The 13,931-nt window shown below is 36.5% G+C and overlaps 1 protein-coding gene and 1 non-coding gene across 3 annotated transcripts; both read left to right on the top strand.

Annotated features, from left to right (window-relative positions):
- The first annotated feature begins 2,344 nt into the window (after positions 1–2,344).
- On the top strand, positions 2,345–2,425 carry TRNAL-AAG (transfer RNA leucine (anticodon AAG)). The gene has a single exon. It is a non-coding gene; the product is annotated as a tRNA-Leu (tRNA).
- A 327-nt stretch (positions 2,426–2,752) lies between these two features.
- On the top strand, positions 2,753–13,902 carry LOC103973543 (autophagy protein 5). Of its 2 annotated transcripts, none has more exons than XM_018821482.2 (8): positions 2,753–2,904; positions 3,210–3,334; positions 3,461–3,527; positions 4,640–4,729; positions 11,169–11,256; positions 11,540–11,680; positions 12,826–12,957; positions 13,282–13,902. In XM_018821482.2, the coding sequence occupies exons 1-8, from the start codon at positions 2,824–2,826 to the stop codon at positions 13,623–13,625; spliced, it is 1,068 nt and encodes a 355-aa protein (XP_018677027.2). In that variant the 5' UTR covers positions 2,753–2,823; the 3' UTR covers positions 13,626–13,902. The 2 variants fall into 2 exon arrangements, with proteins under 2 accessions (XP_018677027.2, XP_009386421.2); XM_009388146.3 differs by having other exon boundaries at positions 2,753–2,937.
- Positions 13,903–13,931: the final 29 nt, after the last annotated feature.

Below are 13,931 nucleotides of genomic sequence, written 5' to 3'. Positions count from 1 at the left end.
AATAAGAAAAAAGTGTGCGTGTTATATCACACGTGTCATCACTCATATGATTGGCTTGTAAGGCACCTATGACTAGCACTATCGTCGGTCTGGGCGGTACCACCACTAAGACAGCCTGGGAAGTCGAGCCTTAAGCGGTGCCACCGCCAGCCCGGGCGATACTATTGCTTAGGCCAACTAAGGGTCATTGAATGAGCTTTCTACTTGACTCAAAATAGCCCCAACTCAAGCCCAATGGGCCCCTAATTGAGTTAGTATGGTTACACCCTAAAATTGACTCAATTAGACTCTAAACTACTTCAATCAAGACACAATTGATTACAAGCATGAATCACATATTGTTCGGCATGTCATTAGTTCATCCAGCGCTTCGTTTGACCTTTCAACGTATCATCTTCTCCTTCGACGTATTACCTAATTGGCATGTTGATCTCTGCAACATCCGATCTTCTTGACTCAATTTTCAATTCTTCTAGCTTGATGCCCGAACTTATAACATGAAGCCTTCTGTCGATACGTTGACCAATCCTCCGGCTCGACGTCAAATCTTCTGATATGTTCCAACTCAACCTCTGATTTCACTATTTTAATCAATTTGTCTTTTCCTGATTGAAGCTAGTCATGTGTCACTTAAATACACATTAGATCATAATTTTATTAATTATTTTTATTATCAAAATATGATATTCAATAAATTTTTCTTTCAAAATAAGTCCAAGTTAGATAAATACTTGATGGACCCTTGATGTTGCAAGGACTTCTCCCTCGCTCCCTCCCACCCTCAAGCTATATGAGGATATGTCTTAACCCCCTCGACCACACGTTGATTAAGGGTGCAAGATTTAAATGACAATGAGGAAGACATCTTCCTAACCAGACCCTAACCAGACAGAGAAGAATAAATGATAGTACTTTACAAGTTTGAGAGATAAAAACTGGGGATAGGAGGCTCAAAGAACACAAAAGCTCATATTACAGAACGAGCCCCACAACCATGGAGAGGCCTCTTATAGCCTCCAAGCAGCAGTGCCTCAACTTTCAAGTATCCTATCAGTCTTTCTCGCTCCTTGACTCGACACTAGTACGAATTTGTTTTGCTCAATAGGGTATTGCTGATCATTGGAGCTCATTTGGAATAACTCGCCTAATGCATTCTTTTCGAGATAAGCATAAAAAAATTATTATATATCATTCTCGATGTCTCTCTTTCGAACTAAACAGTAAATATTTGCTCGATATGTACTTTGCAAACTAATGATGAGTTCTCTTTATATCAATAAATAAAATTAGAAATATCTATTAAACTGCGCATTATGTATTATTAATATAACGACCCTAGGACTCGATGTTTTATTGGATGTAAAGGTGTTTAAACGAGATACATTTCTCAGCACGCAAGTTATCATAGTTTGGTCTTCATTATTATTCCTTACAAGGTTGATGCATTTGATTCTCCAAGGGTGTTTGAATGTTCTTGTGACCATACAGGGGTTACCATCTAGTACAAACTACCATTAAAGGTCAAACACAAAAAATGAACGGATAAAACCTGCTGGGATCTGTCATCTAGTTTTCCTATGACATCCAAAACTATTGGACTGTTCTTTTTCTCATTATTTGTCCTATCAGCATTTGTTGGACATGTATGGTTCTGTGGCATCAAAATGAAATTTTGGTGTTTTGGGCATGATTACATTGTTAGCTCAGCTTTAGGTGCATGGCCTAAGCTTTTGTATAAACTTGTGATCTTGTTCCACTTATTTATATATTCCACTTCTACATTTGCATTTGCCTTGTTAGCCATGTAGACACTTTGCTTCGACTCTTCTGGCACTTTCGGTCATTTAACTCTTTGTTTCCCTGGAAGATTCTATTTTTATAGAGGTACTTTTAACTCTTGCTTTTGTAATCACAAGTACTGGTGATGACACCTCCACGAAGGAAAGAAAAAAGTTCTAATCGTACAGGCCAGTGATGAATGTGAATACTTGTTACTTCTGTGATACTTCTAAATTCTAAAAGTCTTGACATTTGGGGTGCACGTAAATAGTCTAAGTAGTTATGTTTGCCTAAATTTTGTGTTGTTAATGTACGTTTGTGTCATTTGCAGTGGATTCTTCATGTCATGCTGCCCACCTTGTTTTTCATTTCAGCTAATCTCCTTGCCTTGTCTGTCCTACATATTTGTTTCAAGATAGATGTGAACCTTCTTACTCATTCCTTACTGACGTTGTGAATGCAGTTAATTGGATGAATTGTGATTTTACCTCACATAAATTCCGGTGCGATAGTTCTATATTTTATTTTTAAAGTTTTATATATAGTTTATATATGAAATGAATAAGTTGAGATGGTCGAGTTGGTCTAAGACGCCAGATTAAGGTTCTGGTCCGAAAGGGCGTGGGTTCAAATCCCACTCTCAACAAATGAATTATTTTTATAGATTAAAGATATTTTCCTAGTCAAATGTATAATGCGTATACCATTTACCTCCTTAATTTTCTATATAAAAAGTACCGTCGGATCTTTCATTGACGGTCTGGATGAGTTCTCCTTCGGATGGGTGACGAATCACGTACGGCGTGCGGACCTAACCTCGAAACACGTTCGATGTTGCTCGAATTGAGCTCCTGTTTAGCTTGAGTTCGACCCGATCGACGTTTCCCGAACCGTTATATGTTTGATGAGGACTCCATGATTTCATCTTGTACCCAATGGGCTTCGCTACGTGGCCGGGCCCGGCAAAAGCCCTAGCCGGCCGCTGCAGCCCTACTTCAGATCGTGAAGGGAACGAGGAGGAAGCGTAGAGAGACGAGAACGGAGATGGAGGTGTTCTCAGAGGAGGCGGCGAAGTACGTCTGGGGTGGAGCCATCCCTCTCCAAATCCGCCTCCACGAATCGGAGGTCACCACCCTCCCACCACCTCCTCCCGCCCTGGTACTAAAACCCTCTCCGTTTCTAACAGATCTCTTTCCTCCAATCCGACGCTCCCTTCCGTGGATTTCCTCTTTCTCCGCCTTCTCGATGCGCCTCAGATCTGTGTCCAAATACTACAAACATGTTCCCCGACTCAAAATTACGGCTTTGCTCTTCCCCCCGTGTTTCTTCGATCGTTGGTTCCTGTGTGGTTAATCCGACGTTTTACATGTTGTTGACCCTTTTTTTTATGAATATATGTTAAGATCGAGGGTTTGTGATTGTGATTTCAGGTTCTTGGCTCCCGGATCGGGTACTTTCCTCTGCTAGTGCCTCTTATAAAGCCATATTTCAGTAGTACGCTTCCTCCCGGCGAGGACACCGTCTGGTTTGACTACAATGGGTTGCCGCTCAAGTGGTTTGTTCTTTCTGCCATGTTATGAAATCCGTTGAGTACGAAATTACAGAACATAAAAGAGATAGTTTTGCTCTCTTTATGTGTATTTGGGTGTTGGTACATTTGGTGCTAATGCATTTCGTTTAGGTATGTACCAATAGGGGTTCTGTTTGATCTTTTATCTGCGGAGCCAGAAAGACCGTGGAATCTAACGGTATGAGGGCTATCTGAACTGTAGTTTTGTAATCGTTGTTTCCAATGCACATCTGCAGCTTTTTGAACTCTTAAATTTGTTCGCCCCCCTTTTTCTTTTTGCCTTGCATATTAATTTCATTAGGACATGTATTTTTCGTTTTCATTTATAGTTTGTTTCTTCTCATGTAAACTTCAAAGATCTCTTTAAACTTGTTGTTTGTCCATGTTTTGTTGATGTTGCAAACAAATCTTTACATGGTCTCAGAAATGTACTGAAAAATAAATTTTCTCTTATGTTATATGGATTTGAGTGCTAATATGAGTCACAGACATTGTGCATGTGTTGGGTCCATGGTGGACACTAACAATTGTAGGATGGATACTTGATATATATTAGGTCTCATGCAACACCTGCATTTCCTTATGTCAACCAGTGTTACCTATGTAAGTCCTTGTTCTTTTGCATAAGACTTACTGAACTTGTTGAATAGGCCAGATTGGGGCATGATGTTTGTTATTTTGACCTTTTAACTTATTGACTGCGAATGTTCTTAAGTTTTTGCATACAAGTTTGAAGTATTTTTTGACCTGGTTGATATAAGTTGCATATATGATGATCATAGATTATCTAAATTTTTTATGTCATTGATATTTATAAACAAAATGATAGCAACTATGAAAAGTATATATTCATAATTGCTTTACCCATGTTGTGGTGTGTCATGAGATTCACAGTTCTGATGTGTTGGTGGTCTATGTTGTGTCCTATTTTTAGCTCATTCATATCCATGCTTCAGAGGAATGCTTGGCAATTGGCTTTGGAAAATCTAGTGTATCTTTCATTACATATATTGGATGATGCATAACTATAAATTGCTTCAAAGGTTTGACTTTTAATTACTGAGCATAATTTTGGATTTTATATCATTCTCTTTACCCTTTCCATTAAATAGGTGGTTCCTTTTTTCTCAACATATACATTGCATATCCTTGATATCATGGTATTAATTCTATCATATCTACCGCTGATGATTTATCATCTCATCATGGCTTATTTGCAGAAGCTGATTTTGCTCTATTCTAAATTTGTCTCATCTTCAATGTCCGATTGATGGTTTAGCATATTTACAGGTTCATTTTAGAGGATATCCAGGAGACGTTTTGACACCCTGTGATAGTGAAGACACTGTGAAGTGGAGCTATATTAATTCACTAAAAGAGGTCTGACTTCAAAGAGCATTTTTGCTGATGTAGGCTTGCTTCGTTTATAATTGCTATATTCTATTTGTAGAAATTGCAAAACACACTGAAGTAGGACTCATTTCTCATCAAAAGCCAAAATTTGTAAAGCCTTCACAGGTGCCAGGAGCCCATGGATGTTCATACAGTACAAGAAGATAGCAAATTTTGGGATTAACCTAGATAGTGAAGTTACCAATAATCTTGTTATTTAATATTGATGCTAAGATGAGTAATGTGGTATTAGTTTTTTTGTCTTTTTTTTTCTTCCAATTTTTTTTTAACCTTCAATATCTATGATACTAGGGTAATGCGGAATAGATTTTAAAAGAAAACCGATAGTATAGTTGTATTTGCTAGAATAAGATTTTCGGATAGAAAAGGAATGAACTCACAATAATACTTTAATAAAAATCGAAAAATAGCTTACCATCAAGTTTAAAATCACAGAGGAATACAGAAAGTTTACCACCCCAAGGATAATAAACAAGGATACAGAACTGAAAACAAAAGACTCACCACTCAAAGAAGCATCCAAGAGATACAGAGTCTAAGAGAGAACTGAGAGCTTCTACTAACATCATCAGTTTTCTAAAACTTTTTCTAGTCCTCAAACACCAAAATAAGTACTAGTACATGAAAAAACCTTTCAAACATAGGGAATTATGAATTTAAGTGTTTTATTATAATTGGTAACTAACCATTTAATGCATTCCTTAGTAATGAAGAAAAGCACATTGAAATAGCTTTAACTTTGTCTAAGGAATATGCTCATGAGCTATTATATTTGAGTGGGCTAGGTTAAAGGCTATGAGACAATATTGTGGGTTGTATAGAATACCATAAGATCAGCAAGATCCACACGAGCTAATTAGCAAATTATGCACTCCTGTGTCGATCTCCCCTGGATGAAAAAGACTTGTCCTCAAGTCCTTATTTGTTCCATCAACATTATTATGATAAGGACTTAAATCAGCCAGATTGAATGATAGGGATATTTCATAATCTTCAGGTAGCTCGATCTCATAAGCATTCTTGTCAGTTCTCTTAAGCACCTTGAATGGATCACATCAGACCAAATCACCTGCGTTAAACTCCACGTGTTTTTTATGTTTATTAGCAGCTTGCTTGTACCCCTCATTTTGTTTTGCAATGGATGCTTTAACACCCTTATGTAGTTTCTTTATCTGCTTAGCCCTTTCATCGGCATCTCCACTAAATTGCTTGGTTGTAGAATGAGGGATTAAATCCAAAGGACCAGTAGGATTAGCACCATAAACAACCTCAAAATGACTCTTACTAATGCTATGATGCATGAAACGATTGTAGGCAAACTCATTTTGTGGAAGAATGAGATCCCATTGCTTAATGTTCTTGTCAATATAAGTTGTAAGCAAGTTTCCCAAGCTTCTGTTCGTTACCTCTATTTGCTCATCGGTTTGTGGAAGATGAGCTGTTGAAATTCAAAGAAGCACCTAGCTTCCTCTAAAGAGTTATCTAAAAATGACTAAGAAATTTTGAATCTCGATCAGACACCATAGCTCTTGGAATATCATGAAATCTGGTGATCTCCTTGAAATACAAATCAGCAATATGTGATGCATCATTTGATTTGTTACAGTGAACAAAGTGAGACATCTTTGAAAATCTATCAACAACAACCATGAAAGAATCTTTGTTTCGTTGAGTTCTTGGTAGTCCCAAAACAAAATCAAGAGTCACTTCCTCCCATAGAGCATTAGGCACTGGCAATGGAATATACAAACCAGAATTTTGACTTCTTGTTTTTGTCAAATGACACACTCAGCATTACTTTACAAGTCTCTCCACATCCCAGAAACATCTTAGGCCAATAGAAATTTGATTGAACAAGAGCTAGAGTCTTGTCCCTACCGAAATGTCCTCCCAAAACATCACATGTGCTTCAGCTAGAATTTCTTGTATCAAAGAATAAGATGGAACATATCACCAAGGCATTAGCTCAAAAAAGAAAACCATCAAAGATAGAAAATTATTGAAAAGAACCTGATTTGTAATTTTGCCAAATTAAGCTGAAATTCATATCATTCTCATAGATATCTTTGAATGTCTCAAATCTAACCACTTTGACTTTCATTGCTGATAATAAAGAATGTTTTCTGCTCAATGCATCAACAACTACGTTTTGAATATCAGATTTATGCTTGATTGTAAAGTTATAAGATTGTAGGAACTCCACCCAAGCTTCATGCCTCTTGTTTAGCTTGGGCTGGTGATTAATGAACTTCAATGCTTCATGGTCAGAATATAGGACAAATGACTTAGCAAGAATATACTGACTCCAATGAGATAAAGCTCGATAAATGGCATAGAACTCCTTATCATAGGTAGAATATTTTCTTCTTGTATCATTCAGCTTCTCACTAAAAAAAGCAATGAGCTTTCTGTCTTGATTCAAAACAGCACCAATTCTCACATTAGATGCATCACATTTAACTTCAAACACCTTGTCAAAATTAGGTAGTACTAAGATAGGAGCTTTGATCACCTTTCTTTTTAATAATTGAAAAGCATCATTAGCCTCACTAGTCAATTTGAATTTATCACCTTTGAAGTATTCAGTGATTGGAGCAACAATAGAGCTGAAACCCTTGATGAATCTGTTGTAAAAAGAAGTTAAGCCATGGAAACTCCTCACCTCATGCAATGAAGCAAGTGTTGGTCAATTAAGAATAGCTTGTATCTTACTTTGATCCATCATGATTTCATTTTTTGAAACAACATACTCAAAAAACACCATACTATGAGTAAAAAAATCGCACTTCTTCATATTAGCATAAAGCTTTTGTTGTTTCAAAATAAAAAATATCTCCTTAAGATGATTCATTTGCTCCTCTACACTCTTGTTGTACACAAATATGTCATCAAAGTCAACCACAATAGAAGTCTCAATGTATGACTTAAGTATGTGATTCATAAATCTCATAAAAGTGCTAGGAGTATTAAATAGCCCAAATGACATAACCAACCATTCATATAAGCCTTTTCTAGTTTTAAATGTTGTTTTTCACTCAGCTCCAGGCCTCATTCTACACTCTTGTTGTACACCAATATACCAATATGTCATCAAAGTAAACCACAACAAAAATCTCAATGCATGGCTTCAGTATGTGATTCATAAATCTCATAAAAGTGCTAGGAGCATTAAATAGTTCAAATGGTATAACCAACCATTCATATAAGCTTTCTCTAGTTTTAAATGTTGTTTTTCACTCAGCTTTAGGCCTCTTCTTATTTGGTGATAGCCACTCCTCAAATCAATTTTAGAAAAAATAGAAGCATCACACAATTGATCAAGTAAATCATCTAACCTTGGAAAGGGAAACCGATAGTCAATTGTGATTTTGTTGATGGCACGACTGTCTACACATATTCTTCAAGAATCATCCTTCTTAGGCACCAACAAGGTTGGAACCGTACAAGGACCCATGTTCTCCTGAATCAACCCCTTTTCCACCAACTCATCCACTTGCCTTTCAAGTTCTTAATGCTCCTTGGGACTTATTCTATAGACTACCTTGTTTGGTAGGATAGCCCCCGGAATAAGATCAACATGATGCTGGATATCTCTCAAAGGTGGAAGGTCATGTGGAATCTCTTCTGATACAACATCTTGAAACTCCTCCGGGATTGATTTCATGATTACTGGTGTTTCCTTGTGTTGTTCATTATCCTCTACTACTACTAGAGCCAAAACATGACCACCTCTTTCTAATTCACCCTTGCATTCACCATAAGACATAAAAGCACTAACTTCCTTCTTTGGTGCACTGATTTCAAAATGTTGTAATGGAGCTAAAATAATCTTTTTTCATTCACTTTAAAAGAATATGTATGTTTGTAACCATCATACAACACCCTTCTATCATAATGTCAAGGTCTACCCAATAGCAAATTACAAGCATCCATAGGAGCAACATCACACCATACTTCATTTTTATAATACTTGCCAATAAAAAATGGAACTAAATATATTTTAGTTACCTTGATATCATTTCCTTTTTGCAACCAGCATAATTAGTAAGGATGCAGATGAAGGATTGATTCCAACTTTAGCTTTTACGCCATCTCCAAAGATACCACATTCTCAAAGTTGCCACTATCAATGATCACCAAGCATACTTTGCCATGAGTAGTGCATTTGGTGTGAAACACGTTCTTTCTCACCAAACTTTCATCCTCAGCCATATAGGACACTTATAAGCTACGTTGTAACACAATAGACAAACCGCGATCAGCATAAGTTACCTCTTTCTCATCATCATCATCATCATATTTTGGTTATTCGTTGGCTTCATCTTCTTCTCTATCACTATGATCTTCAATCAAAGTAACAATCCTCCTATTTGGACAATCTAAAGCAATATGCCCAAAACCATGACATTTGAAATATTTTCGGCCACTTGGGGTAGAAGAATTAAGTGTTTGTTTGTTGCCAGCAAAGCCTTCACCCTTATCTTGCACCTTTGATACTACCTTTCTTTGGAGAGTAGGCTTAGAATTTTCTCCTTTCGTATAGCCTTCTTTTGACCCGCACTGAGAACTCTTTTCAAACTTCTATTGCTTTTCAACTTTTAAAGCCAACTTGCTCACATCATTTAAAGACCAACATGGTTGGAGTTGAACCACTTTAGCAATCTCATATTTCAGGCCTCCTAAGTATCTTGCAATGGTACGCTCTTTTGGTTCCACAAGCTCTCTTCTTTTTAAAATGAGATTATCAAACTCTACTATGTACTCTTCCACACTAAGATCTTTTTGTTTGAAATCATGGATTTTGAGAAACATCTCTTGCCTATAGTGGTCAGGTAAGTATTTCCTCTTCAACTTCCTTTTCATTTTCTCCCATGTCACAATCTTACTCTTCCCCCCACGTTCTCATTGCTTCTTCAGATTTTCCTACCAAAAATATGCATTCTGTCTGAGTTTGAGTGTCACAAGCTTTACTTTCTTTTGTTCTGGTGGTTCATGAAAATCGAATATTCTTTTCATTATATTAAGCCAATCAATAAAGTCATCAACATTGATTTTCCCTTCAAACTTCGGAATATCCAATCTTGGGTTGTATTTGTTCTGCCACTTATCTTGGACTCCATGTGTTGCTTGAAATCTTCCTAACTCCCTTGAGTGAGGAGGTGTATCATCATCAGAAATATACTTTTGGGCATCATTTTTATGTTAGTTATTTCTACTTCGAAGTTCTTCAATGATTTCATTTTTTTTCTTGTAGACTATGTAGTAATCTTCGTAGCTGCAGCTTCAAGGACTCTACATCATCTTCATGGCCGTTACCTTTATCAATTACATCTTTTCCATGTTGTCTTGCCATGATTTTTAACCCTTAGCTTTGATACCAAACTGATTCTGGGGTAATGCGGAATAGATTTTGAAAGAAAACTGATAGTACAGTTGTATTTGCTGGAATAAGTTTTTCGAATAGAAAAGGAACGAACTCATGATAATACTTTAATAAAAATCGAAAAATAGCTTACCACAAAGTTTAAAATCATAGAGGGATATAGAAAGTTCATCATCCCAAGGATAACAAACAAGAATACAGAACTGAAAATAAAAGACTCACTACTCGAGGAAGCATCCAAGAGATATAAAATTTAAGAGAGAACTCTAAGAGAGCTTCTGCCAATATTATCAGTTTTCTAAAACTCTTTCTAGCCCTCAAACACCAAAATAAGTACTAGTACATGAAACAACCCTTAAAGCATAGGGGATTACGAAATTAAGTGTTTTACAATTGGTTACTAACCCCTTTAATGCATTTCTTGATCATGAAGAAAAGCACCTTGAAACAGTTTTAACTTTGTTTAAGGAATATGCTCATAAGCTATCATATATGAGTGGGCTGGGTTAAAGACTATGAGACTATTGTGGGCTGTAGAGAATACTATAGGATCAGCAAGATCCACATGACCTGATTGTAGTAAATTAGGCACTCCCTTGTCAATCTGTGTAGTGGAGCATGAAGGACATGACACAAGTTTCAAATTTACTCGGGCACTAACATATGTGTATCATATCAACTACTGACAAAAGCATCTGATAGAAAACTAAAGCTTATGGAGTTGGGCACCTAGTCATCTGTAACTTAAGTTTTTACAGACAGACAATAAGATGATATGATATAGGGTTTTTATCTATTGGATTTAGGGGACTTCCTTGCAAAGGTTGGCCTTAACCTTTCATAACATATATGTCACCTCCTTTTAAGCCTTCAACAAATGGTTGCAACAAATTACTTTGAATGATGTCTTTGCTTCAGTATACAGAATGTGTATAGATTAAATTGTAAGTCAGATCGTTAAGGATTAAAGTGACAGATAATGGGCTTTATCTTAGTGACATTCTTACACATCTTAATATGCAGGCTGCATACGTCATCAATGGAAACTGTAAGAATATCATGAACATGGCACAGGCAGATCAGTTTGACCTCTGGCAATCCTTGGTAAAAGGTAGTGAACAATAGAACTGATACTTTAAATAAATTTATTGTTTATAGCATCATATGTGGCATTGAATAGTCACTTTACAACACATTTATTTGAGATGGTGGTATAGAGATGTACAAAGATTGTGATATCAATAAAGCATCTTGAGCAAGGCTGTTCTGTGTTAGTTTATTATTATGTATCCCCCTCTGTTCTTGTAAACACAACGTACAAATTTGAGAAATGAGACCAATATTTTCCCATTTCTGTCTTCCTTTTCTAACTTCTATTGCAAGATTTTAACCAGGCAACATGGATGGTTATCTTCGAATCTCATCCAGACTTAAGCTTGGACCTGTTGGCGAGGATTGTTTCTTGAAGCAGGCATCATCATTGCAACCACGACAAACTATTGATGAACCTGACCCTGTTGGATCCGGTCGACCAAGTATCTTTCCTTTCCTCAAAGGGTCTTTCATCTTTGTATTAGTAACAGATATTTAATAGTTTTGGAATGATTGTAATTTGCAAGATAACTCATGTTGGATCCCTATAAGAATTATGTTACAGTGCAAGTCAATTAAAATAAATTGGTAGAGGAAACTCTTGTCAATGCGAGGTCTAGTGAGGGTCAATGTACGCAACCTTACCTTTAAATATTCAAGGAAGTTGTTTTCGCGACTCGAACCATAGTTTCCCAAGTCACAAAGGAGCAACCTTACCGTAGTATCAAAGCTTGCCCTCTTGATTAAAATCAATAGATAAATGTTAATTTTGTGTATATATACTAGAATATTTTTATTGGAAATAGTAAAGGACTGAGTATTCTTGTATAATAAGTTCGAACTTCATCATTATCTTAAATTTTTTATCAAGTCCTAAATGAAGCTTCACCACTTTAAAAAAGTTGGTGGAAGGCTCTGTTGACTAGGCATGGTTAAACGAGAACTCACATGTGTATTTGTTTAATTGAAGAGTCTAATAGGACCTGTGATTATTGGACCAGTTTATTTTTTTGCCTATTCTTGTTCCATTTAGTATTTATTTAAATCATTTGTCATCAAGTTTGCTACTCATTTCTGGCTCATTCAGTGCCTATAATATTATTAATGTCTGGGTCTTTGGAGGTGACACCACTGATTCGTTATTCTAAATTATTCTGTGTACATCTTTGAATATTAAAGTTTAATCTATAATTTTTCCATGTCTCCTGAATCACGCTAGCCTGACGTAACTATGATCTCTGTAAATTTTTCTCTGAAGGTGTGATGAAAAATTCAAGATGAATACAACAAATTAAAGCAAAGGCAAGCTAGGAAGTCATTTTCTGTACTAGGTTACGTTGTGATGCTAGTCAACACAAAGTTGACCGTCATATATAATGTTCTATATGATGCTTGCTATTTCAGGATCTGCAATGTCAGAAACCTTTGTCTTGGTACAAAGATTCTAGTATATACTTATGACTGGAGGTTACCAATGCTATAAGCTTAGCCTCCAATCTAAACTTAGTTGCGTTGATAGTATCACATATGTAAGTAAAAAAATTCATATTTTACCAAGTCTTTCTCTTATTAATGCATCTATTGTCAGGCAGAATTCCTGTTCGGTTGTATATTCGGAATGTTGGCGAATCTCTTGAAGATCTGGAAGATGCACCTATCATTGATAGCTGGGACAGAATTTCTTACATAAACCGAGCGGTCGAGATTCACAAGGAAGGAGGTACAGTCAGGCATTCCACATGAAACTTCTTGACTTTCTCCATCTATGCTGCATGTTTGTTGTATTTGCATGAATATATTCTATTAGAGAATCGATGACCACTTTTGAGTCGACAAGTAGACATTTTTTGGTGATAACAGTATTTCCATACAGGCACTATGGTATTAACTGCAAGAAGTAAATGGCTGTCTCTTCATACTATTAAGTATTTACTAGCGTTTGAAGTTTTTGTACACTATGATTTACTCTTGTATACATAGTCTGGCTGGATGTAGTTTCATTTCAAGCTACTAACACCGATTTATAAACAACTGAATGGAGCAGGCAATTACATGACATTGAAGCATGCCATGAGAACGTTACTGCCAGAAATCTTTGGTGATGAAGACCCAGATAACAAATATGAACTCAGAGAGGAGGGAAACCATGAAGCTGGTTCCAGTTTTGGAGATCCAGAAACCATCAGTATGACAAGAAATGATTTGGTTGAAGAAACATCCTTTGGCAGCCATCGATCAAGTGAAGCTAATCTGATTCGCATCCAAGGGATTGAACCTGATCTGAACATTCCTTTCTCTTGGGTGGTTAATAATCTGAAGAATCCTGACTACTTTCTCCATTTATGTGTGTTCCTCAGAACGTCACCCAGCCAGGCCAAAGCAACATGACATATACAGAGCCCACAAGTCCAGCAACAGTTATTTCTATGGGTTCATTAGTGAGGATGTTAGTTCTGGTAAATTGGTTGGTAAAACATGAATGATTGATTTATAATTTATTATCTCTCTTTCCAGAAGTCAACTAAGCCATAAGTATTGTACAAATGTAAAAGAGATCGATGCCTTTGTGACTCCGGCTTACAAAATTTGAAGTGTAAAGAAGGATATTGTTTGCATAAAATTGACTACATCAAGAAGATGTTACAGGAAACGGTTCCTTGTCCAATGCGCTGTGTATAATGCATTTGTAGCGAG

The sequence above is a fragment of the Musa acuminata genome, chromosome BXJ1-7 (genome assembly GCF_036884655.1).
Source record: "Musa acuminata AAA Group cultivar baxijiao chromosome BXJ1-7, Cavendish_Baxijiao_AAA, whole genome shotgun sequence".
In the NCBI taxonomy this organism is placed as follows: domain Eukaryota; kingdom Viridiplantae; phylum Streptophyta; class Magnoliopsida; order Zingiberales; family Musaceae; genus Musa; species Musa acuminata.
Note: the sequence above shows the minus strand (reverse complement) of the source record. Positions and strands in the feature narration are given on the sequence as shown.

Coding starts and splice junctions, on each gene's coding strand:
- LOC103973543 (XM_009388146.3), top strand. CDS start 2,824: ATGGAGGTGTTCTCAGAGGAGGCGGCGAAGTACGTCTGGGGTGGAGCC. Junction 2,938..3,209: donor CACCACCTCCTCCCGCCCTG/GTACTAAAACCC, acceptor TTGTGATTTCAG/GTTCTTGGCTCCCGGATCGG. Junction 11,681..12,825: donor TGTTGGATCCGGTCGACCAA/GTATCTTTCCTT, acceptor ATCTATTGTCAG/GCAGAATTCCTGTTCGGTTG.